The 23,430-nt window shown below is 40.4% G+C and overlaps 2 protein-coding genes across 2 annotated transcripts in view; one reads left to right on the top strand and one right to left on the bottom strand.

Moving 5' to 3' along the window:
- Window positions 1–134: 134 nt before the first annotated feature.
- LOC128461613 (interleukin-6) lies at window positions 135–2,061 on the bottom strand. The gene is made up of 5 exons (XM_053446612.1): window positions 2,011–2,061; window positions 1,735–1,928; window positions 1,523–1,621; window positions 1,280–1,423; window positions 135–734 (listed from the first exon to the last, which is right to left on the bottom strand). Exons 1-5 carry the CDS (start codon window positions 2,024–2,026, stop codon window positions 504–506), a joined length of 684 nt encoding a protein of 227 aa, XP_053302587.1. The 5' UTR covers window positions 2,027–2,061; the 3' UTR covers window positions 135–503.
- A 13,536-nt stretch (window positions 2,062–15,597) lies between these two features.
- Window positions 15,598–23,430, top strand: part of rapgef5a (Rap guanine nucleotide exchange factor (GEF) 5a) — a 45,960-nt gene continuing 38,127 nt past the window's right edge. Inside the window, exon 1 of the mRNA XM_053447059.1 lies at window positions 15,598–15,848. Within this exon, the coding sequence (XP_053303034.1) occupies window positions 15,705–15,848 (144 nt within the window). The 5' untranslated portion in view covers window positions 15,598–15,704. The remainder of the gene's footprint in view (window positions 15,849–23,430) is intronic.

The following is a 23,430-nucleotide window of genomic DNA, read 5'->3' as shown; positions in this document are numbered from 1 at the left end:
GTAGCGATGGCAGGTGTTCAGAACTCGACTTATTGCATTTTAATTGTGTAAATGGTGCCTTAAGTTTATCAATGAATTATCTAACACAATCTTACAGAATAAAAACAATACTTCAAATATAGACAATGCAATAATTTAGTTTATTTAATAAATACTCATAACAATGATTTTGCGTTAATTGTCACAATCCAGAAATGAATGCATTTCAATATTCTGTCAAGTACAAATTGGGATTTCAGTGCAAGTAGCTGTAAATAATAAATAACATTTTTCATCAAGTATAAATAGATTAAATAGTGAAACATTAAAGCCGTCAGGCCCACAATATTAAACACACAAACACAGACACAGTAGATTGCCATAGAGCAGACCCACTATATCTGCAGTTAGTGCAGCCTCTTCGATGATTCCTCCTTAAATAAACATTTCAGTGTGTAACAGCGCAGTTTCCCTGAGGTGCTCCTTCATCTCTGATGTTTTCATTAAGTGCATCTTTGTATCAATTAGTAAGAGGGATGGATGGGAGCAATAATTCCGTTGTCCTTCCTCCTCTTCTGTTTGGGCATCTCTTTTTTACGAATCGCCACCCTGCCATTGCGGAGGAAGTTGTGCAGGTGGCGCAGGATGTTGTGTGCCGTCATCTTCCTGTGGAAAATGTTGGAGCTGTCCACGTCCTGCAGCAGCTGCTGCTCCTGGTTGCTGGTCGGGACGGTCACCTGACCAGGGTTCCTCATCTGTCAGGCAGAAGGGTTAATATAGAATGATAACACCTCAGATGTAATGCAGGAGCAGACAGTTCAAAGGTAGAATAAAATGAAGACATTTAATCAGAAGTAAAACTTCAGAAATCAACCAGTGAGGGAATGTCACTGAGTACATTTATTTAAATCTTGCTAGTTTTTTCTTTTAGTGCCACTTAATTCCTCTGACCCCTTACTTAGCTTTATTCTTTTCTTCACTACATTGATTTGCCAGATTATTAATTTACAAATTGCGAATTACATAGAAAACCTCCATAGAGTTTCAGACAATATATCTTATTACTTAGTCCTCATTAAGTCCTTCATTACACCTGATATTTTGCACTACATTAGGCTTTTACTTAAATATTGAACTCTTTCACGTATTTCATTGTACAGTGCGTTTGTGCTATTTTTAGAACGAGTTAGTACTTCCTTAAGCACTGATCATAGAGAAGAAGAAAAAGTGAAACGATACCACACAGACAAGTTGAGGGCTTTCACTCAATGTGTAATATTCATGGTCATGTCAGACGCACCTTTTCTTTGATGAGGCCGATCAGGGCCCCACCGTGATATCGGGCGTGCAAGAGGATGGGGCTGCTGGGGTACTCCTTCTCCACGTGCTTAAAAAGAACCCTGTAGGTGTGCAGGCCTTCAGCCAACCTGCGGAGACAAGCCTCCTACAGAGAGGACGGAAGATCACAGTCAGTGGTCAAACTATCCCCCGTCATCACCTGATGGTTTGACTCAGTGTAACAGAAGACGAAGAGATGTGTTACCTTGCTGAAGTTGGCGCTGGGGCAGTCTGCCGGCAGTGAGGAGATTTTGTAATGGTCCAGAAAATGATATTTCACTTCCTGTTGGAATTCATCCTCAAACTAATGAAGGGGAGGATGATAAGAGAAACACGATGGAGGTCAGGAGTGCAGCTTTCTTTACACATGTCGGCAAAATATCAGAGTTCAAAGATCCTGGAGGATAAACGGCTTACCTCTTGCTGGTGGCGAGCGGTCACACTGATGATCAAGCCCCAGATCGGTGAGGAGCTTAAAAGGTCAGGGGTCACCTCCTGCTCCTCACCTGAAAAGTCACCAGCCGGACTATCGGTGGGCTGGAATTCGACTGGAGCTCCGAGAGCGCAGAGCAGCAGTGCCGCCAGCATCGCTGCGCGGGGCAAGTCGGCATCTGTGCAGAGAGGAAGAGCGTGAATGAGTGAGTGATTGGAAAGAGGAAGAAATGCAGGAAGTTCAAGCAGTGGATCTCTTACTGTGTTTGGAGGCCATGTGGTGCTGCTGGGAGGCACTTCTTGAGTTGATGCTCTCAGAGAGGAAGGAGTTGCCCTGCCTTTGCCTTGGGCTGTCATTTTATATTCTGCAGACTGCAGGGATTTCCCAATACTTCCCTGCAACAGTAAAAAATTGAAAGTATGTGTCAAGACATCCGGTCGAGCACACGTCAGGGGTAGATAGTGAGTTTAATGAAGATGGTGTTCATCTTCAAATGACCAGAGAGAGCAGGGATTCAAACCAACCCCAACCCATTTCTCACTCATTAAAATTAAGGGATGTAAGTGTTGAATACGTAATTATTATTATAATATTAAATCTCTCCCTCTCTCTCTCTCTCTCTCTCTCTCTCTCTCTCTCCCTCTCTCTCACTACCTTAAGCATCACAACTAAATGCCTGACCCTCTTCCTAACTCTAACCTGAACCTTTAGTCAAGTCTCTCTCAGCCGGCCATCACAGTTCATCACTTCATTGTGTTGGACCGACTTAATTTGTGTTATCCAGGTTAGGACCCAAAATGTCCTCACAAAGACATCTGTACAAGTTCCCACGCACACATGCACATGCAGTGTCAGCAATGACATAATTCCGGGTGTGGGGGATTCCCTAAAAACTATTCATTTGCATATCGTGTAATTCCAGGGGCATTGGATGGAGAAGTCTGGGTAGATTGATGAGAAGTAGAAGAAGTGGATTTTTCATTTTACTAACAAATTGGGGGATTACTTTTCCCTTGTGTTTCCTTGAGACTTTCCGCTCCAGGATTAGAAACACTTGTGTGTATTTTAAAAACATATATTTAAAGAGATGTATTTGTTGCATGTTTTGTGTCAATCAGGGATTTTCTGGGTCTGGGCTTGTTCTTATATTATTCAAGATAGAGGACTTTTCCATGTGTGAGCTTGATAGATGAATGTAATGAAAACAAAAAGACATTGCAGATCATTTCTCTTTCACCAAGAAAATAAAAAGTTCTGAGACTCAATGACTTCATAGGTCAGGGTGGAGTAAGAGTATTGTTCAAAAGTGCTGAGTCTCTTATGATGTCTTGAGAATTTTTTCTCACCAACAAATGTATTTTTCGAAACTAATAACTCACAATTCTCCGTCAGCTTGTAATGCTTTTTACATTGTGCCTGGTGCTTGGCCAAAAGTTACGATACACCAGGACACTTATTGATGTCTAGTTCCTTTCCACATACAAAATTGGTTTGACCCAGATTTGGGCCACTTCAGGTTCAAATTCAAATTACACCTGATCACTGCATGACTGGCCCAAAAAATAGCACATTTCACAAGTGGGCCACAGTGGGCTCACATCCATTTTGTCTGGGCCATAAGAAGGCCAGAAATGCCACATCATTGCCTGAAGTGGCCCACATCCATATGCTGTCTGGGTTTCTAATTAATCTTAATCCAAATAAGAGTTAACAGCATTCAAATTGTTTGCATAAAGTCTCTCATTCATCTACATGTGGAATATCAAACATATATTAATATATTAAACATTCTCTCATAGGACTGAAAGGTTAATTTAGTCACTATGGTCCTTTTCTGGAACAACCTGAGTTCTGCTGCAACTGTATCTACTTTTAAAAGGAACCTTATGAGATTTATTTTGACTCATTTGGTAGTTCAGTGTGTGTGTCTGTGTGTGTGTGAGTGAGAGCGAGGGTGAGGGTGAGTGTGAGTGAGTGAGTGAGTGAGAAAGAGAGAGAGAGAGAGAAATAGATAGAGAGAGAGATAGAGAGAGAGAATACCTTAGTGAGAGTAATACCATATATGTGCTTTGTTTAATGTTCTCCATGTTTTCCGTGTCTGCCTCTGTATGAAATGCTATTTACAAATTCCTCGATTGAGGAAGAGAAATAGTGTATCATTTACCACCATGTATCCGCCCCCCCCCCTTTCCTGGAATCCTCTCCCTGCTGTGATAGAAAACAGAGTTTTGTAGATTCTGTAGAGTGGAGGTGAAGTCAAAGTGTAGCACTCCTCCCCAGGGTGAACAGGAGACAAGAGATAATGAGAGGCCCGTCACTGTCTGATACACAGTTAAAACATCAAGTCTTACCAAAGAGAAGCATTTCTATGTGCTTCCTAACATATCCAGTTGAGAGTGGGCAGAATGACAAACCATGACGCTCCACAACGTGGCTCATTAAGTTTTAAGAAGGGGTAATGTTAGTTTTGCATGGTGAATGGAATGGAATTATTACTAAGGCACATTCAGTGTTTTGCCCTAGCATTCTTCATTGAGCTTGGGAATCGAACCCCCAACCTTCTGTTTAGTGGTCAACCCGCTCTATCTCCTGATCCGCAGCTGCCCAGACAGATTCTTCTCTTGATTGAGCTGAATTAAATCAGTTTTCACTGTTCTGGACATTATTACCAGTTCAGTGTGTAGCCTGTGTAGCGTTAGGCAAACAGTCAAGGGCCAGAGGTCAGAGTTGTGTATGCAGCCTCTAAAAATCCTGTAAAAGAGGAACAGAAGGAACAATATATAGTGTGTATGGAGTCAAACAAGGGTCCTTATTATTTTCAGCTTGTGAAATGATGTTTGTGAATATTTTCCCAGCCTGCAAATGTATGTCACGTGTTATCTTGAGGATTGGAGTCAGTTGGTGGCAATTACGGGCCTTCCCCTCGGCAGCTAGCCTGAGGAGCGGGGCCTCGGCGCGCGGCAGAAAGGTGGCGGGCAGCTCCCTCGGCAGCTGCCTGAAGCTTGTTTCACGGCCAAATGTTACTGGCAGGCTTCCTCCCACTTGCAGTTGGCCTGAGGCGACTGTCAGAAACAAAAAAGGCTAAAGTTATGATGATTCAAAAACTTTTTAAGATATCAAAAAGCTCAATGTAAGTTTAATACCTGAAAGAATTATGACCCATTTAAAGCCAAAATAGAGACTATAGATGGAGGTAAAATGAAATAGTTTGATTTGAACCTTTATTGTTTTCGGACAAACAATTCTGACAAAAAGTCGAAGATTGCAGAAAGTATGGAATATATCGGAAAACGTACTATACGTCCCAATTGAACTAAAAGTATTTGAGTGTCGTTTCTATGTTGACAAGTAGGGAGGAGACAAGTAGGGAGGAGACACTATGGAAAGCATGCACTCTAAATATCTCCCCCGCAGAGAGTGAGTGAAACCCAAATTCTCAGAAGGATTGGTTGAGGTTGCTCAATTTCCTTCATCTCTCGGTTTCTGTGGTAGAAAAAGTCAGCCCCGGTGTCAAAGACCTCAAGTCCAGACAGCTTGAAACAGAAATACATATGAATGCTGGTACCCATCCGAACAATGCGACTTACATTACAAGTCATAGGAGCTAAGATATCGGATATTAATTCATATGCCGATGCACTGCTTTACTTCAGTCCGGTCCCTGGTGTTAGAGGAGCTTGTTTTATCGTCAGAAACGTTATTCAGCATATTTTCAGCAGCTCATCCAGACTTCCTCTTTAGTTTTTGTTCCTCCCCTGCTTCCATTGAACTTCTACAGGGAGGGACACAATTACAGTCGTTCTATTTTTATGCTTTTACTCCCTGCTTTCACTTCTAGGATTTGTGTGCATGCGCGCGTACTTTAAATGAATCACAAAGCTTCAATTCCCTTTATATTTCTATCTACTTGCATCACTTACGTTATAGCTCAAACTTTCCACTCGGCTTTTCACTGTAACCCTCCGTGTCTGTCCGTTGCCCCATGTTTCTCACTGCCTGTATAGAGTTGAGGAAATCCAGAGTCCGAATGATTCAGATCCTCCAGTTAAACTTTCATTACCAGTGAAACTCAGATTCATGGAAAATGAGGGTCGGTTCTTTCTTCAAGAGTTTCACATTTGTTTTGAATTAACACAATGGTGTTATGATATTTTGCATTCTTTCCATTTGAGTTTTTTTTTTTATGTCACATGGACATGAGGAGCAGAGGATTTAACCCAAACCCTAATATCCCCTTTATCACTGTTAGTTGATTCTATTTGAGAAACCACTTATAGTAAGAACCAGATGGGAATGTCTGTTTTTGACCAATGCAGTAACTTTGATGAAACTTGACAAATTGAGGTACTTTACCATGCTGACGCAAAAAATATGAAATTCCAAAGTTTCCATTAAGAAGTGCTATTCACTGAGGCAACCACAAGTGTCTAATACAACCAGAGAAGGGAAACATATTCAGAACTCACTATAAATACCTTGTAGTCATCTCCCAGAATATGGAATTGCCCAGCCAAGAATAAATATATGTGAGATAACAAGTATATGTGTGTCATTAGAAAAAGTTGGGCTTATTTTATTTAGTTTGCTTTTCGTTTTTCATTTTATTTTGATAAAACGTTGAAATCATTAGCATGCTGGGGTTGCAATCCAAAAAATGATATTTTGTCGGTTTCTTAAGTTATTGTATATAGTCAACTGTAAATTGAACTTGTGCACCTTAAAAATATAAACATATGTTTCATAGTATTAATAAGGATGAGTGTATAACTCTTGTGTGTGAACAGATTTAGATGTGTCCTGTAATCAAGAAGCTATGTTCATTAAAAGTATTGACACGTCATTTCCACATTCTACTCTGTAGATGAAATATTAACTCATAAAGTCTGTAGTTCACTGGGGCTGCTGCTAGATGGCGCTCACGCAACAGCTTTGATGACATATGTTCCCTGGAAAGGAAAGGACATCCTGAGGCAGCAGAATGGAAACACAGTTCAGTGCTCTGCCCACGCACCACAGCAGCAATATATCAGCCCCCACGTTGACTGAAAATTGCTCGAGGGCCTCTGTGGGCATGGAGGTATTTGTTTGCACTCGAGTTTGCAATTATATGAGTTTTACTTCAGTGTGCAATGTATGAATAACTGTGTGAAATATTTATCATATTTATCTATGAGATGAATTGATTTATTGATACTCCTATATATTTAGATATTTATATATATATATATATATATTTCTCTGCTGTTTTTATAATATATATACAGTTTATATTTTTTTGTACTATCCAATCCAGCAGCACAAGAACACTTTACTACTGGACACTGACACAATCACATCATTGCATTCCATTCCTGTATCTGTAAATATGCTCTCCGTATGTGATGTATGTGATTTATGTGATTTATGTATGTATGTTGGGATGTGTTAAGTGTACAAGCTACTGGATGATCTGAATTTCCCACGGGATTAATAAAGTATCCATCTATCTATCTATCTAATAGCTTTTTAATTGCCTCAGCTGTAATATCAACATTGGCCTTGAGTCTGTTAAGAAGTTGTGTAAGTTTGGTAGAAAAAGTATAAAAACCTAAGCTCTTGTGTCCATTATGTTAGGTTCACAAGATTTAGTTTAACTTAATGTTCATGTCAGTGTTTTGAATATTGGAGCAGAACCTGAGGCCATAACCATGTTCGGCTGTAATGCTCAGCTTTGAAATATACATACTAAGATCTTAACATACAACATACTTATAATGATTATGTCTACAAGCAGTTGTGTATAGTCCCTCTCTTTTAATAATGGATTAACATTTACTTCTGCCACATCCCATTTTGTATGTTTGTAGTTAATGTTTTTTCAAGATTACCCTCAAAACAGCTTGACTCATTTCCATGAAACTTGGTGAAAGGATGCAGTTTGGGTCATGGAGGAACCAATTCAATTTGGGTGTTGATCTGGATCGTGGTTTCCCCTAAAACTCCGACATGTTTAGAAAAGAAGTATAAACTAAAATTATAAATGTGTGAAATATATCTAGTTTGATTTTTGAACCAGTTCATAGCAGTGATTTTGCATGGTGGTGATGCATAATAAAGTGTCGACACAATATCACAATTTTTGCCTATGAACTCCATTTTCTCTTTCTTTTTCCATTCCAGAACGGCACACTTCAATTGGCTTGGTTTGGCAGTGCACATTTATTATCTGTCATTAATGCACTGTTGGCTGGCCTCAACCTATTGTCTATAAGTCATCACACAGAACCACCATCTGAGGTAACATAAAAGTAGCCATCCAGCTCTGAATCTCACTTCCATGTGGGTATTAGGAAGGAGCATTTCACGCTCAGGCTCAAGGCTCAAGTATTATCATCATATGATTTAACTGAGAAGAGGTTTTATAATAATTATCGTCAGTGCCTTTTAGAAACGTCAACCCACATCCATCAATTTTAACATTCAAACACAATAATTATAACATTTGACCCACAACCTCCATCACCAGAGCTTTACAATATAATCACAATCTAGCCTCCAACAATCTGTCTATAATATGTTCTTTATCTGCTTGTGTCTCCTCTCAGCACAGTTAGCAAGCTGCTCTCACGGTCCTGATTCACACAAAGCCTCATTGAGATGCCCTCTGTCTTTTATCAAGTGCATGACTGCGCCCTGGTGTTAACACAGGAGGAGTGCAGTTGTGTGAGCAGCTGAACATAGAACTAAAAGTAAAAGCAGTCTTTCGCAATAAACATTGCTTTTGCTGTTCGTTCAGGAACCTAAGAAGGTGAAATTCAAAAGACACAGATATTCATTTTGAAATAATATGGAGTCATTGATTTTATTTTTACCCATTTCCCCCAAATTTAGCCTGCAATGAAAAGAACATTGTAATTGTCAATGTTTTATTGTGGATCAGTCAAGCACCTTTTTTTCACCATCACTTTAACATTAAGGTGTTCTTTGATCATTTTGGTTTTCATTTACTAAAAAGCATGACAGTGAGATTCCTTTTAAGTTTTATTAATCTTATTTTAAATAGATATTTATACTTATTTTAAAATCATTTGCAGATAGTGGCTTGTTGAGTACATTTGTATTTTTCTTTTATAAATCTTGATTGGTCTGTATTGAAAATTAACCAAGTGCGCACCCTCAAATATTGTGCTCAACAATTCTGAGGTGTAATTTTCTTGAGTATTTCCATTTTCTGCTTCAGATATTTATTCATTATACTATATTATATTACTTTTATTTATTCAAAAGGGGCAATGCACATTACAAACAAAGAGACAGAGAACAAACAACTGACAAATGGACAAGAAACTTACATAAATATTCTATTATAAATGTATGTCATAACTTCAGCTAGGCCACTGCTAACTTTGACAATTCAGAATTTGAAAACACATACAATACAAAATTTGAAGCATTGTTATAAAGTCAATAAAATCAGTAATGATTACAACATTAAATAAAAGGTAATTTTCCCCTGCTACTTAGTCTATAGTTTTTTTTTATTGTGTTTTATTTACATTGTATATATTGGTTTATTTTTGTCGTGCAGTGATTGCTTGTTGTACACTTAATTGCTCTTGAAGGATAATAAAGATTTTAGTTAACTTTTGTTAATCACAAGCTTTACAAACCAAGCAAGAGCAGCAGAGGAGCCCAGCAGCCAGCAGGGGGCAGCCTCAGGACATCACATGGAAACAAGCAGCAGCAGACTGCTTGGAAATTAAGCAGCAAGGATCCAGGGATTTGTTGTTGTAGATTCATGCAGTAGTCAGGATCCACGATCTCTGATTTGCAATCCACCGTTATATGGTCCATGATCCCATTATAGAATCATTAGTGTAATAATTGGTGCATCTGTTAACTACTTTGTTATCAGTGATGAGCAAATCATTTCTCCTTCAAATGTCTTGTTTTATTGGATCAACCGTCCACAACCCATAGATATTCACTTAATCACAGTCACTGGAAACTGGTACCTTTACGTATTTTGGCACTTTTTCCAGAGTTGATGAGTTGTTCAATCAGAATGTTCTGTCCACTAAATTATTGACTACTGTTGTAGCTCTTAGACATTACCAATATGAAATCAAATATATACTAAAACCAGGATTGCTCAACCCTGGAAAGTACCAACTATAAAATACAATTTCAGAAATTTCTAGGTCTACAAAGCAGCACTGACCGGGCCTGTGCGATACAGAACCTTGTGTTTTAATGGCGTGTAATCAAACTTTGACGCCACGCCACGGCCACTAAGCTAGCTCTACTGGGGGCCATACTAGTTCATTTGTAGATTACTTTTATAACTCGTCTTTTTTATCACCCTATTAAAATACTAAATAAATAAGTACACTTTAGTTTATGTATTTATAGAATGAATAAATTAATCCGTCCTTCCATTATCTATCCTTTGAGGGTTGTGGTGGAGACTGGCACTGAACCTATAGCTGACATCGGGCAAGAGGCGGAGAGCACCCTTGTCCCATCTTATCACATGGACCAACATACAGAGACAAACAATCATTTCACACTCACATTCCCACTTATGGGCAATAAAGAGTGTGTTTAAACCACGATGCATTTGTGTGGACTGTGGGAGGAAGCTGGAGTACCCAGAGAAAACCCACACAGAAACATGGAGAAGATGAAAACTCGAAACAGAAAGGCATCTGTCAAAAACAGAACCTTATTGCCCTGAGGCGAAAGTGAAAACCACCACACCACCATGCCGTCCCCTTAATAAATCAATATGGGAACATTTTTATTGATGAGTGTTGTATTGTGGAATTTTTTTTCATATTGAAATGCGGTCAGTATTTCCAGGACACTCTTGGTCAAGAGGGCAGGAGGTGCAGTTGTATCCAGCTTCTAGTGTAGTTCCTTGCTTCAGTCCTCTCTTCTCTTTTCCTTCCATTCTTAGTCCTGCTCTATTTCTCATCCTCGGCCGCTTTATCACTGCCTTATTTTCTCATCGCTCCCTGCACCCCCCCCCCCCCCGGTGTGCCTTCTTCTCAGGTCGTCTTGTTCTCGGCGGCCTCCTCCTTTCTCCTTTCCTTTGGTGCTTCCTTCCTCTTCCACGGACGAGGAGACTCCATGCGAGACTAGAGGAATTGTATCTCCGCTCGGTTTGCCACAGGCTCCCTTCAATATTTAATCGAGAGTGCATTTGTTTGAAGAGAGCTCTGAAAATGTGTGCGACTGAGTGATAAAGCGAGATGACTGACCAGCGTGTGTGTGTGAGGGGGGCTTTATTTGTATGCAGGAGAGAGGCAGATAAAATGTGTGTACATTTGCATGCTTGCTGACAGTTTTAGGATGAAAGAATTTCTTCAGACCTATGGTAATTGGTTTACCATCGCTCTTTCTTCCTGTTTGGCCTTCTTGCTCCTTCTTTCCCCATCTCCTCCCCTCCCCCTTTAATCCATTCATTTCCCCTCCACACCATCCTGTCACCCTGCTGTACTGTATAGTACTGTATATGCATTACTATGTGGGGCTCATTCATTCAAAAACTGCGCTGGGATGGGGTTTGTTTGATTTCGCTGTGTGTGCATGTATCAGTGGCCGGTCTCACTGGTCCCCAGAGACAGAGCAGCATATTTCATCATCCTCCAGACGCGGCACAAGAAAGCCTAAAGTCCCCTTTTCTTCTTTTGCCTCTTCAGCGATTCAGCAAACACCTACATTAACTCCCTTCCTCCTTTTCAGATGGCTACTCGTGCTTTGAGTCTATATACAAAGCTTGCTTCTTCTTACAGATTTACTGAGGAGCCATTGAAGTTTAAGGTCGTGTGCTACATGCAAACTCCTCAATGAAGTCCTTTGCATGCTGATTATAATACTTAGGAAGTACGTCCTCCCATCATCCAGAAAAAAATGCAAAGGATTAACCGATCACGAGTCAGTCTCAGCTGTCAATCATGACGTCTCAGTTCCTTAATATAGCATCAAATAACTAAAACCAAACTTATCAGAAACATGAATACAGTGTGATAAGACCTACCTAGCATTATAGGGGTACTTTGACTTTTTTGTTTGATACATGTCCCAGCACCTTACATGGAGGAGGCCGGGTTTACTCCCCCATACTGCAGCAAGCCACCAGGGGACGATCCAGGTGTTTTGGCTTCACTCAAGTCATTGGGTGACAGACATAAGCACTGTGTAACTTTTTCAGGACACTTATTAAATTGTACAGTGCCTTTGTCTATTTTAATGTGTGCAAAATCTTCACAGAGATCTAGTTTTGCTGTTTGAGTTGTTTCACAGCTTCTGCTTAAGCATTGTATCCAAAATCTGAGCCGCAACTATCTGAAGGATAATTTGAATAGGTGCGGCTGACCTTAGACTCTCTGTAATTGTGATTTATAGCACTGATTGTTGCACTCACAAGGCCCCAGATGGGCTTTGTATAACACAGACCAAAAAGCTTTCACTCAATGAGAAATGATTAACTGAAATGGTTTAGTTGCTGCAGGCTAATGCACATTATTTGTTATTCTGTATAATAGTTTTTCAAAAATGTCAGCATGTCAAGCACTCCATAAAGTTTTCTGCGTTTAGAAGTCCTCATGCTTTTCCATCCACCAATCAGGATCTGTTCCTTTACATGCTGAAAGGACTCCTTGTCAAATCGGATAAATTTAGAGGACCCACACACTCCTGAAAAAGCTAATTAGCTTATTTTTTACTTTGTGTTATGCTGTGGTGTTTCTGTGGGGTTTCTGTTTGTTCACTGTGTTCCAGTTGCTAATACTTAAACACAATACATCAGTTATTGACAGTGAGGCCACTGCAAGACTCTATATATTGTATTGAATCAAAGATCTAAAGCCATAGAAAACAATGTAAGTCGAGCAAACCTGCAAACGTTGTGCCATCCTCAATTAAATGTATTTCTACTGTCGTGCATCTCAATATGACAGCTCAAACAAAAAGCAAGTTGACAGCAGAAAGTGATTACAGGCAGAGTTAAAAGGTCTGTGTAGAGGAGCACTTCCATGCATTTTCATCTCGACTGCGTGAGGGAAAATAAGGCACAATTGTGTGTCAGTGTTCATCACCGTTCTTTTCCCTTGTTAACGTCTGGATTCAGGAGCCCACTCGGCTTTAATGTGTGAATGTATTAAATGTTACAGCGAGCGTTTGATCACAATAAAGAGCTTTTTGGTGTGTGAATGTGTGTGTTTGTGTGTATTTGTGTTACTCAGCTGTAGAACTGTATGTGCAGCATACTGGTCCATTATGTCTGACGGGCGAAGCTGTTGGTATAATCTGAGTCCCTGAAAGGGGCCAATTATCCCAGATTACACGTCCTATCAGAAAAGCAGGCTCGACATTTGACTTATACAACTGAACCCAGTGCACTCCAGCTGCACTCTGCTCAGCTTTGAGTCATCTGGAGTATCAGGCTCAGATCCTCTTGGATGCTGCATTCAAATTAATTCACTTTCACATACTAGCTTAATTCTTTAATCAAATTTAATGCATTTACAAGCACCTCCTAAGTGAGTTGTGGCCCTTTAACAAGCCTGGGCGAATTTCGTTTTGTCCCATGACTCCCTGTCTGCTCATTAGGACACAAAGATGGTAGAGAAAGAAAAAGCATGGTTTTTTATATGTAAGACGCGTTAAATTTGGTGCAGACCTAACTCCTTTGTATTGTAGTGAGAGAGTATTGCCAAGCAAAATTATAGATTGTGATTGCCTATCAAAGTAGTAGGAAATAACATATCACCTTGCTTGATTTGTGTGAAACAAGAAACATTTGACCTCATTGAAACTTCCCTCTTGCATCCTGTACATATGCAGCATGGTTTGATTACCTACTCAGTTTATGGTTACTGCTCAATTTCCCATTCTATTAATGTTTCTGAAGCTGATATCAATAAAGATACCTGAATGTTGACAAAGAATTAGACAAACAAAATGTGACTAGTGGTGCATTCTTCTTATTATATAACAGCTTTTTGGACGCTTCCTCCTTGTGTGCTTGGACGTCATTGGTACAGATACCTGAAGTTACATAGTTGTTCAACATTAACCTGAGCTGCTCTGCCATTTGGAGGTGCAGCCACTTGTTGTTGAGTAAAATATTGATGAGAAACTTTATGTGCCTAAATATGGCAACACCAGCAGGTTGAGAGAGAGCCCAATACCATGGCAACCACCACTCATGTTTTACCGCTGGAAAGAGAAGACCGTTTCTCCTGAGCTGAACACTCAAAGTAATGGCACCATTGTTTCTTAAATATAGACTGTATAAGGATGAAAGACACTCTCCACTTCCTCCCACTATCCTGCATGTCGTCCATCTTTTCTATGTTCTACTCTTTCACCTCTCTCCTTCAAGATCGAATGTGACTAAATGAATAGCAGTAGCAATAACAACTGCTATTTAAGTGTTATTTCCTCTAACGGTATGATGACTTAAAGGTTCAGTGTGTAAGATCTATTGGCAGATATTGAATATAAAATAATCCTTTGTGATGTTTTCACTAATGTGTAATCACCTTAATTATAAGAATTGTCATGTTTTCAGTTTCTGCCAACTGAAGGCCACCATTAGGTTCTCCTTCGTGTTTGGAAGGGGAGAGTGAGGTGAGGGGTATTCAGCTGCAACATGCAAGTTCACCACTAGATGTCACTAAATCCTACACACTGAACCTTTAATTTAAAAACATCAGAGCATTTATTAACCTTCAAGGAAGAGTTAGTCCTCTTTGAGCTATGTGTGGATGCATGCAGGGGCACAGTGCTACACCTCCTCTCTTTTCCTCTGTCACTTTAGAGAATAACATCATCTATAATCTAACTCACTGACCAACATATATGATGCTGGTTTACCTTTAAGAAGCACACATTGGCACACACTACTACCTTTGTGTTACGCAGACGTATAGAAGGAAGTGTACAAGGAAGGGGAATATTATAAAAGGATGACTTTTATCATTATGAAAATGATGTGGGGGGAAAACCACATGACAGGACGTGTCTCATATTCATCAACCCACAGAGGTGCTGGGGTTTGAAGCCTCTCATGTTACAGCATTTTCACACAGGCAGGACTAGGCACTGCTTACAAGTCTAAAAACGGGCCTCTGAATGTACACACACACACTGTCTGCTCTTTGTTTACCTATGGAAATTCGATCCAGGTAATGTGGTGACGCAGCTTTACCAGGTACCTTGTGCCTGTTTCTCCTCTCCCTTCCCCCAAACACTATTGTCCTCCGTACTATCCTCCCTCTATTGTATAAATTGTACATGTAGTGACACAAACCAAGGGGGAGGTGACGCTGTCATGTCTGCTGCAGCTCAACAACACAAATATGACGGTTTCTTTAAAATGTGTTATTCTTCTGTAGGACCGGTCAGAGAAGTGAGAGTGGGAGGTAATGCAATGTTTCTATGAACCTGTGACACACACACACGCACACGCATACACACACGTCTCTCTATAGTTGTGAGGACACTCATTGATATAATGCATTCCCGAGCCCTTTACCCTAACCAACATAACTAAATGCTTAACCCTAACACTTATTATAACCTAAACCTAAAACTAGGTCTTAACCCTCAAACAATTCGTTGAATTTGATACATTACATTTGATCTGTAGAACAGTGATGTATTATACCAAAAATTGGCACGCGCGCGCACATGCACACTCTCTCTCTCTCTCACTCACACACACACCTGGCACTAGTTGGTCGCGCGAGCCGTTGGGTGGAGCAGCAGCAGCGTCGCGTGCTGCGGAACACACTCAGCGGGTCGTTAAGCAGCGCGCGCGGGTCGGTCGCAGATGCAGGTCGCGGAAGAGTGTGCGCGCGAGGCGGGGGGAAATGGCGAGCGTGCAGCAATGCGATTCCTCGTGAGGAGACAGTAGACACCGGGAACCGGGGGACAGGCAGCTCGAGGACAAGGAGAAGCAGCCATGGAGGACTCCGAGCCCGCAGAGGACGGCTTGCTCGCGGGCTTGCGGTGGAACCGGAGCGCACGGGACCAGGCTCAGCTCAGACACAAAATCCGGGACCTGCCGGGGCTACTCAAGCACGGACTGCACCTGCGGAAGAAGAGCGTGAGTATTCCACACGGAGCGACCACCGTCCTTCCGTGTTTCATGTGACGTGAACCCGAGCCCCCGGTAGATTTCTCTGTTCCCGACACCGCGCGGTGCTCCCGGGCTGTTTCATAACCCCGTCACGACTCAGGTGTTTTCAGGAGCTTACAACTGTCGCAGAGTGCGTGCGTGCGTTTGTGTGTGTCTGTGTACGTACGTACACGCGCCCGCAAGCTACATCCATAATAATGTGAGCTGCTGTTGAACACCATACCTTCACACTCCGGTAGTCAAGGCAACACTACCTCCCCAACACATAGGCCACACACACACACACACACAAACACACACACACACACACAAACACACCTATGTAGACACACAAATCTAACAGCGGACAATGATTATCTTCATTTGACTGCCACTGATCAGTTAGTTGGTCCCATAAAATTGGAAAAACGTGCATCATATGTTTAGATGTCTTCTTTTGGTCAGACCAACCAGACCAACCGACTCATTACACACACACACACACACACATACCACGCACACACATACACTCACTCCTATTTGGACAAAATGTGTATACGCTACACACAAATCTAACAATCAACTGTATCCAAAAATATTGGGAAAACCTGCCTCATAAGTTCCCAGAGATCAGATTTTTCTCTTCAGATGTCTTGTTTTTGTCAGACCGATCTGCTCAATCTCAAACAATTATACAGAAAAAAGCATCTCGTTGTCTCTTTTGACAGCTGATGATTTAGCTTGATAAATTACTGCATTGATGAACTGATTAGCAAAATAATTGCTCATAATTTTTTGGGGGATTGACTCATAACTCCTCCATTCTCTTTTGTAAATAAAGAAATCTCTTCATCTGCAATGAGGCAACAATCCAAATGGTGTGGGAGAAATCTGTAGAAATCTCACTCATATTCTTTTTCGTGATGATTGGTTAACTAAGCAGTAAATGAGTGGGACTCTGAGTGCCCCGACGTGGAATAAACCCACCCGACAAGCCAAATAGCTGCGCAGAGTGTCAGCTCCACTCATCTTCATCATTGGTTGGCAGCCGAGAGAAAAAACCATTCCCTCTGTTGTGGGAATCACATACGTGATTGCCAGGTTCCACTGCTGCCAGTTGTGCAAAAAATATGCAGCATTAGCCGTGTAAAGCCCCGTTTGGACCGGGAAGGTGAACAGCGGATGTCATGTCACATCGTGTTATTTTAATTGATGTTTCATGATCTACAGATGGAGGTCACTTTGTGTTATTATCACCTGTCTGATTACTCTTAATAGGGATAGTACATCCTACTATTAATTTCTAAAGAAAGTCTGTGAATAGGAAATTCCGATTTAAGGATATTTAAATGAAATGGATCACAAATCCCTTCTAAAAAGCCATCCTGCGTTGTTTTCCTGTAGTGTATAGTTCATTGCCTGTGTTCGAGCTTAAGGAAAGCAAAGACAGGGGGATAATGAGTAGATGATGAAAAAATGTCTTTCTCCTCCTCTCTTCCTCCGACTTCGTGCATGTGATCATGTGTGGGTGAGTGTGATGAGGCGTGGGTAAGTGGTGTAAAGGTATGGGCTGTTCTGTGCAGACTGCTTTTCTCTAGACGCTGTCAGTTGGCTATGCTTCACCTGACACACACACACACACACACACACGCCTGCACAAATACATTTCCCCAAAATGTCACTGAGGAACACTAGATAATGTTTTTTGCTCTGCATTTCGAGCTTTAACTGCAAATGGTGACTTCATCTCAAATCACTGGCCTGGAACGTCATCTCTTAATGCTGTTTCCGGTGGACGCCTCTTAACTCATCTTTCATCCATGCAGCATCTTGAGCTATTACTTGTGTTTTCTGCTCTACTCTTTGCAGCATTGTAAAAGGGCAAAACATCTGACTTAAGCAGTTTTTCACGCACCCCATTGAAATTGTTGTATTGCACAGAGCCATCTGTCACCTTCGGTTCCAGCATGCAGCGGCCTCACCTTGGAGAATCCTCTTACTTTAGAGCTCTGTTGTGACTTGCTCTGGTATTCAATAATTAGTCCTTCATTGGCTTTAATATGAAAACCTTTTATCCTGGAAGTAGTTCACATTTTAGCCAGGAAAATTTAGTTTTTTGCTATTGTTTACCACCAAAACCCTCAAGCCATAAGTACATTTTCTGCAACCAGTCTTACTATGAGTTGTTTTCTTTTTTTCAGTTGGATTTTGTTGCTGACAACAAAACTAGTACAAGTACATTGTGATTCCTGAAGGGCTCCTTTAATCAATTATAGCAGATGAGTAAAACATTAAAACCAGTAGGAACATCCCATTCAAAAGTTAGACAACATAGCAGACCTTGTGTAATAGGTTTTTGTTCAATTTGTGTTTATGTGTGTTTTGTTGTTTTCTGTTTTCATACTTAAAGGGAGCAAAGTATATTATGTACGTTAGTTTGGGGTTGCAGTGTCTTCGTCTTACTTCCCTCCTCTAATGATTTCATGGCAGAAAACCCCAAACTTGTACAAAGACAAATGCATTACAACTATGCAATAGGTTAAATTAAAAGCATTGTATGCATATGTCCAGTATGCTGCTGAAAACATATTTGGGACTATAAAAGCTCTCAGACTAAACAATCTCAGGGAAAGGTTGATGATCGAGTGATCTCATTTCTACATGTATATATGCAGCAAAACAATGGCTTGTGATCTGTTTTGACGTCAGCCAAGAAATGTCACATCGATAACTGCATTATACATTTCCATATAAAAGATTGAAGTGAGGAGTGGCGAGATGGACTTAAACATTCATACTCACTTAGCATTTAAATGTACACAAGAAACACAGTATTGGACTGAATGGATTAGCATGGTATAAGATAATAATATGACCAAACTTAAATGTGCATTTCTATTTATACATACACCTACAGAACATGCACAATACTGTAAACAGTATGTAGAGTCCACAGTTAATATTTGGGTGGAAAAATACAAATGTATAGTAGTGTGGTATAGTATGAACACGCCCCGATAAAGGCATATGAATATGAGTTTTAAAAGGGATTATCTTTTTCTGTCATGTCAGCTTTGTCCGCTAAACTTTTATTTTGAAGTTGAGGGCCCATGTTGGATGTTGCACTAGTTTCCCTTTTCCCCCTCTTTTCCCCCGACAATGATGGCCCTGAGGTAACATACTAGTTCAGTTTGTCAGTTCTGGGCTACTGTATCAACATAGTGGTGCAACATGGCCATGGTTAAAAACATAATTATCCATTACTTCCCATCCCTTTAAATCCTAAACCCTGGAACTTGTAAGAAGAATTCCAATATTGACACTATTGTCATAAACAACCTTTCTTTAAATCAGTTTCAGGCTACTCAAGCTTTAAAATTGATTGTTGGCATATCAACAAGATCCCCCCCCAAAAAATATAAGCTTGGTTACAAGGTGTGTGCTTGCAGATAGGGATTGGCTATCAGTTTTATTGTGTGTGTGTTTGTATGTGTGTGTCCATTGAGCTAAAGCTGCTTTGATGTCTCCATTTTGACTTCCCCGTATGATTGATCTGTCGAGGAGTCGACAGGGCCTTAGCACAAATTCAAAGTGTGTGGGTGTGTGTGTGTGTGCATGTGTGAGAGGGGGCTTGCCAAGCATACCGCACTACAGCTCAGCAATCTAATTTGAGAGTAATCCATTTCTTCCAGATAATGACCCCCCCCCCCCCCCCCCCCCCCTGTATACACACTTTGAAGTCATCACAAAGTTAAGTGTGTCAGCATGAGCTCTCTCTTTATAGCCCTCATTCCTCCTCATCTTTGTTCTCTGCTATTTTCTTTTGGCCTCTAGTGTACCGACAGCAGCGGGCTGTGATGGAGGATGGATGGATGGAGTGAGTGAGTGCGTGCGTGTCTGTGAAAATGACAAAGACAAAAGAGACTGAGGGAACATGGCCAGCATTCATCTCTCTGGCCGTGTGATACACCATGAATGAAACACCTCTGGTGTGAGTGTCTGGATTGTGTTTGTGAGAAGACGTGATGGTGGAGAAACAAAGAGCCCTCGAGAGATCTGTGTTCAGCAGACAGGGAGACAAAGAGATGGAGAGACAAGATACAGGGGCCAAGATGGAAGAGAGAAGGAAGGAGTGAGACAGACATAGCGAGAGTCAGAGACAATTTATTTAGTCTGCGTGCATGGTCTGTTTGTGTGCTCTACTTCCCCCCCCAGTCCAAACACTGCATTTCGTCACACTCAAACAGAAACAGTCTTGTTTTAACTGATATCTGGGAGTATGTTTACACTGAACTAGTTATTTTAGAGAAAAAAACTGTTTTTGAAAATGATTATGAAAGGGGAAAAAATGTAATTGTGGGAATTTCTTTGCACCATATCTAGAAGTGCTTCAATTAAGGAGTCTTTTCATTGAATCATTATTTCCTAAAGATATTCAGTTTATTAATGATTGAAAACAAAGTGAAGCAGCGACAAGAGAGTCTCGTTCGGGTTTCGCTTTGTTTGGGCTGTGAAAACACTGTTTTGGATAGTTCGGACTTTCGGATCAATTGCAGCAAGTTGAGTCATCATTAAACAACAGAAGAAGAAAAAGAAGCACAAGCCTTAAGGGTGAACGATAAGGATACTGATGTTGCTGGTAGTAAAACCATAATGATGTTACAGTGGCAACAAAATCAACTAGGAACTGGTTAATTAATATTCTCCATTAGAACGGAAAGTTGCTGAATTGACAACACGCAAACTTCAGACATGACAAGACAATGTTAAGTACAGGTAGATACTGGCCACGTAGGTGATGAAGACAGGATGTAATTACGTCAAACAAAATATTACATTGTGCTCTATAAATGGCAATATGAAACCAAAACAAACCAGGTCAAATGTAAACAATGTAACAGACATGAACCTTAATGTCAATCATGTGTGAAAACGCCCCATAAAATATAAAATGATCAAGTTTTCTTGTAACTTTCTGCTGATTGACAGATCAATTCATTGACTGATCATCTAAGCTCCAGAGGATTTACTGTGGCTGATCACACAGCACACGAGTCATAGTGATTTGATCAGCATCTCAGTGCAGCGCATTGGGACGACCGCTTTGACTGTGTCAGCAGCCGTCAAATCACTATTTTATTGTTGTTCCGTCGTCTGACACCACTCTGTGATCTTCAGTATTTTAGGAAATGCTTATCTTTGTTTTCTTGCCCAGAGTTAGACAACTCCAATATTGATTTTGTTAATGTGAAGCTACAGTCAGCAAGACGACACATAGTGCTCCACACAGCCACCAAAAAACCCACAAGTTGTTTTACAATTCATGTTTTGTGTGGCTTAAACCATTAAAACATAATCTGTTAATTACTGAGCTTTAGAGATGCTGGTAGGAGATGGATTTTGTTATGGATGGAGCCAGGCTAGCTGTTTCCCACTGTTCCCAATCTTTGTGCCAGGCTAAACCAACTTGCTGCTGGCTGTTGCCTCATATTTAAAATCAGAGTGGTATTCATAACTGTTCTGTCCGAAACCAATTAAGCACATTTCCCAAAATGCTAAACTGTTCGTTTGACATAGAGTAGGTGAGTTACAGTCAATATCATTGCTCTAATGAGGATCAAACACACACACACACATTTGTCTAATCATCCCTCTCTTTCATTTTCTTTCAACCCAAAGACACAGCCAAGAATTTCTCCTCTTCTCCTTCTTTGTCTTCCTCGCTGTCTCTCTCTCTCTCTCATGCTTACAATTAAGACGATGTCTCTCACCGCCTCTTATCTCTCCCTCTCCATCTGTCATGTTCACATCCGCTTTCATATATTCATGGCCTGTTGTGAATTGTTCAGCCTTCCTTCTGTTCTGTTCTTCTCTCACACGTCATCTTGTTTTTATTTCTTCATCTTCATCCATCATTTGATATTGCTGCATATCTCTTTTTGTCATCATGTGATCAGCCAGTGAAAAGCAAAGGTTTACAGAGGGATTCAAACCCACAACTCTTACAACTGATGCTGCTTCACTGACTGAGCTCAAAGACCGGTTGCACTCCTATTGCAGGAGGTTCTCATTGCGTTTTTTAATGAATTTTGGTGACGTGATCGTCATCCTAATACGAGTCGACAGTTTGTGTTTTTATCAGGGGGTACACTGCTGTGGTGTTTTTAAAGCGAGTTTGAGAGTTTCCTCACCCATGTTGAAAACGATGCTGCATTGTTGAAGCAAGTACAAAATGCTGCTTCTATATCCAACCCCTTGGACTATTTTATGTTCAGTGTATTTAACCTGAAATCACAGCATCATTTGTTTTTCAGAGATTATATATCTGTTAATCAGTGTCAGAATGTGTCTTCCAACCACAGTGACTTTGTCTTCTAAAACAATACAACATCAAAACATTTGAGAGACGTTTTATTATTAAGCTTATTTTTGTAACTATTACTAAGTGTCTGTACTGTTACTATTGGAAAGTTAAATACTGCTCATTTATTAGCATAACATATAGTTTGGATCTATAAATGTTTTAATGTATCAACGATTTTCTCTTTTACGATTACCTTTTGAGAAACCACATTCAGTCATAAAACCTTTAAAGATTTGATTTGACCGTATTACTCTGCAGTGAAAAAAACTAAAAAATAGATGTATACATTTACCACCATTGTTGCATCTTCCTCTGCTAAGGCCATGTGTGTTTGTTTCTATCTTTATCAGTTATTATTTCTGGTTTAGTTTGGAAATGCCATGTCTTGTTTGAGATGACTTCACTTCCTGCGTTCAAGTGTTTCCCGCCTGTGGGATCACCTGCCCTGCCCTGATTCACCCGTGATTCACCTTTGTCTCATTGTCCCTGTGCCTTTAGTCTCTGCTTCCCTTCTCTCCGTGTCAGTTTGTCTCAGCACCTTGTCTCCTGCTGCGTTCCAGACATTTCTCCTCATGTAATACTTGTGGTTACGACCTGGTTACCTCTGTAAAGGAGGTTATGTTTTCATTGCGGTTTACTTGTTTGTCTGTTACTTAGCAGCATTACTCAAAAAGTACTAAACGAATTCCCTTGAAATCTTTCTGAGGGTTGGGCATGACCGAAGAAAGAACCCATCAAATTATTTTCTTTTACATAGCGAGATAGAATTTTTGCCTTGTTGGAGGTTTGGCCTTTCCAAGTACCCCTCGAATTCATGAATTTTTTACTCTAGTTTAGCATTTTTTTGATACCTCTGTCTGATCGTTTTCAGACAGGTTTTGCACTGAAACCTGATTTGTGAAATAAACATTTTGGATCCTACTGCCTGAGTTCTGATTCGTGAATTTGAGTCGATTGTCATCAAGCTCCTCAGGCACAATATTAATCCATAAAGATTAAGAGCTTATTTCCCGATAGGGGAAGTAGAGGTGAAGTGGATCTGTCCAGGGAAAAAGCTGTAATATGATCACAAACAGATTTATCATGTTGTCAATTCAATATTTGTTCTTGTTGGAGGGAAGAAAGGAGCCAATTCACTTATTTTTATTGTTTATTATTGTTAAATGTGGTCTCATATTGATGTGCATTAAGGCATTTAGGTGAGAT

The sequence above is a fragment of the Pleuronectes platessa genome, chromosome 18 (genome assembly GCF_947347685.1).
Source record: "Pleuronectes platessa chromosome 18, fPlePla1.1, whole genome shotgun sequence".
Taxonomy (NCBI): Eukaryota; Metazoa; Chordata; class Actinopteri; order Pleuronectiformes; family Pleuronectidae; genus Pleuronectes; species Pleuronectes platessa.
This window is presented reverse-complemented; position numbering and strand designations above follow the sequence as displayed.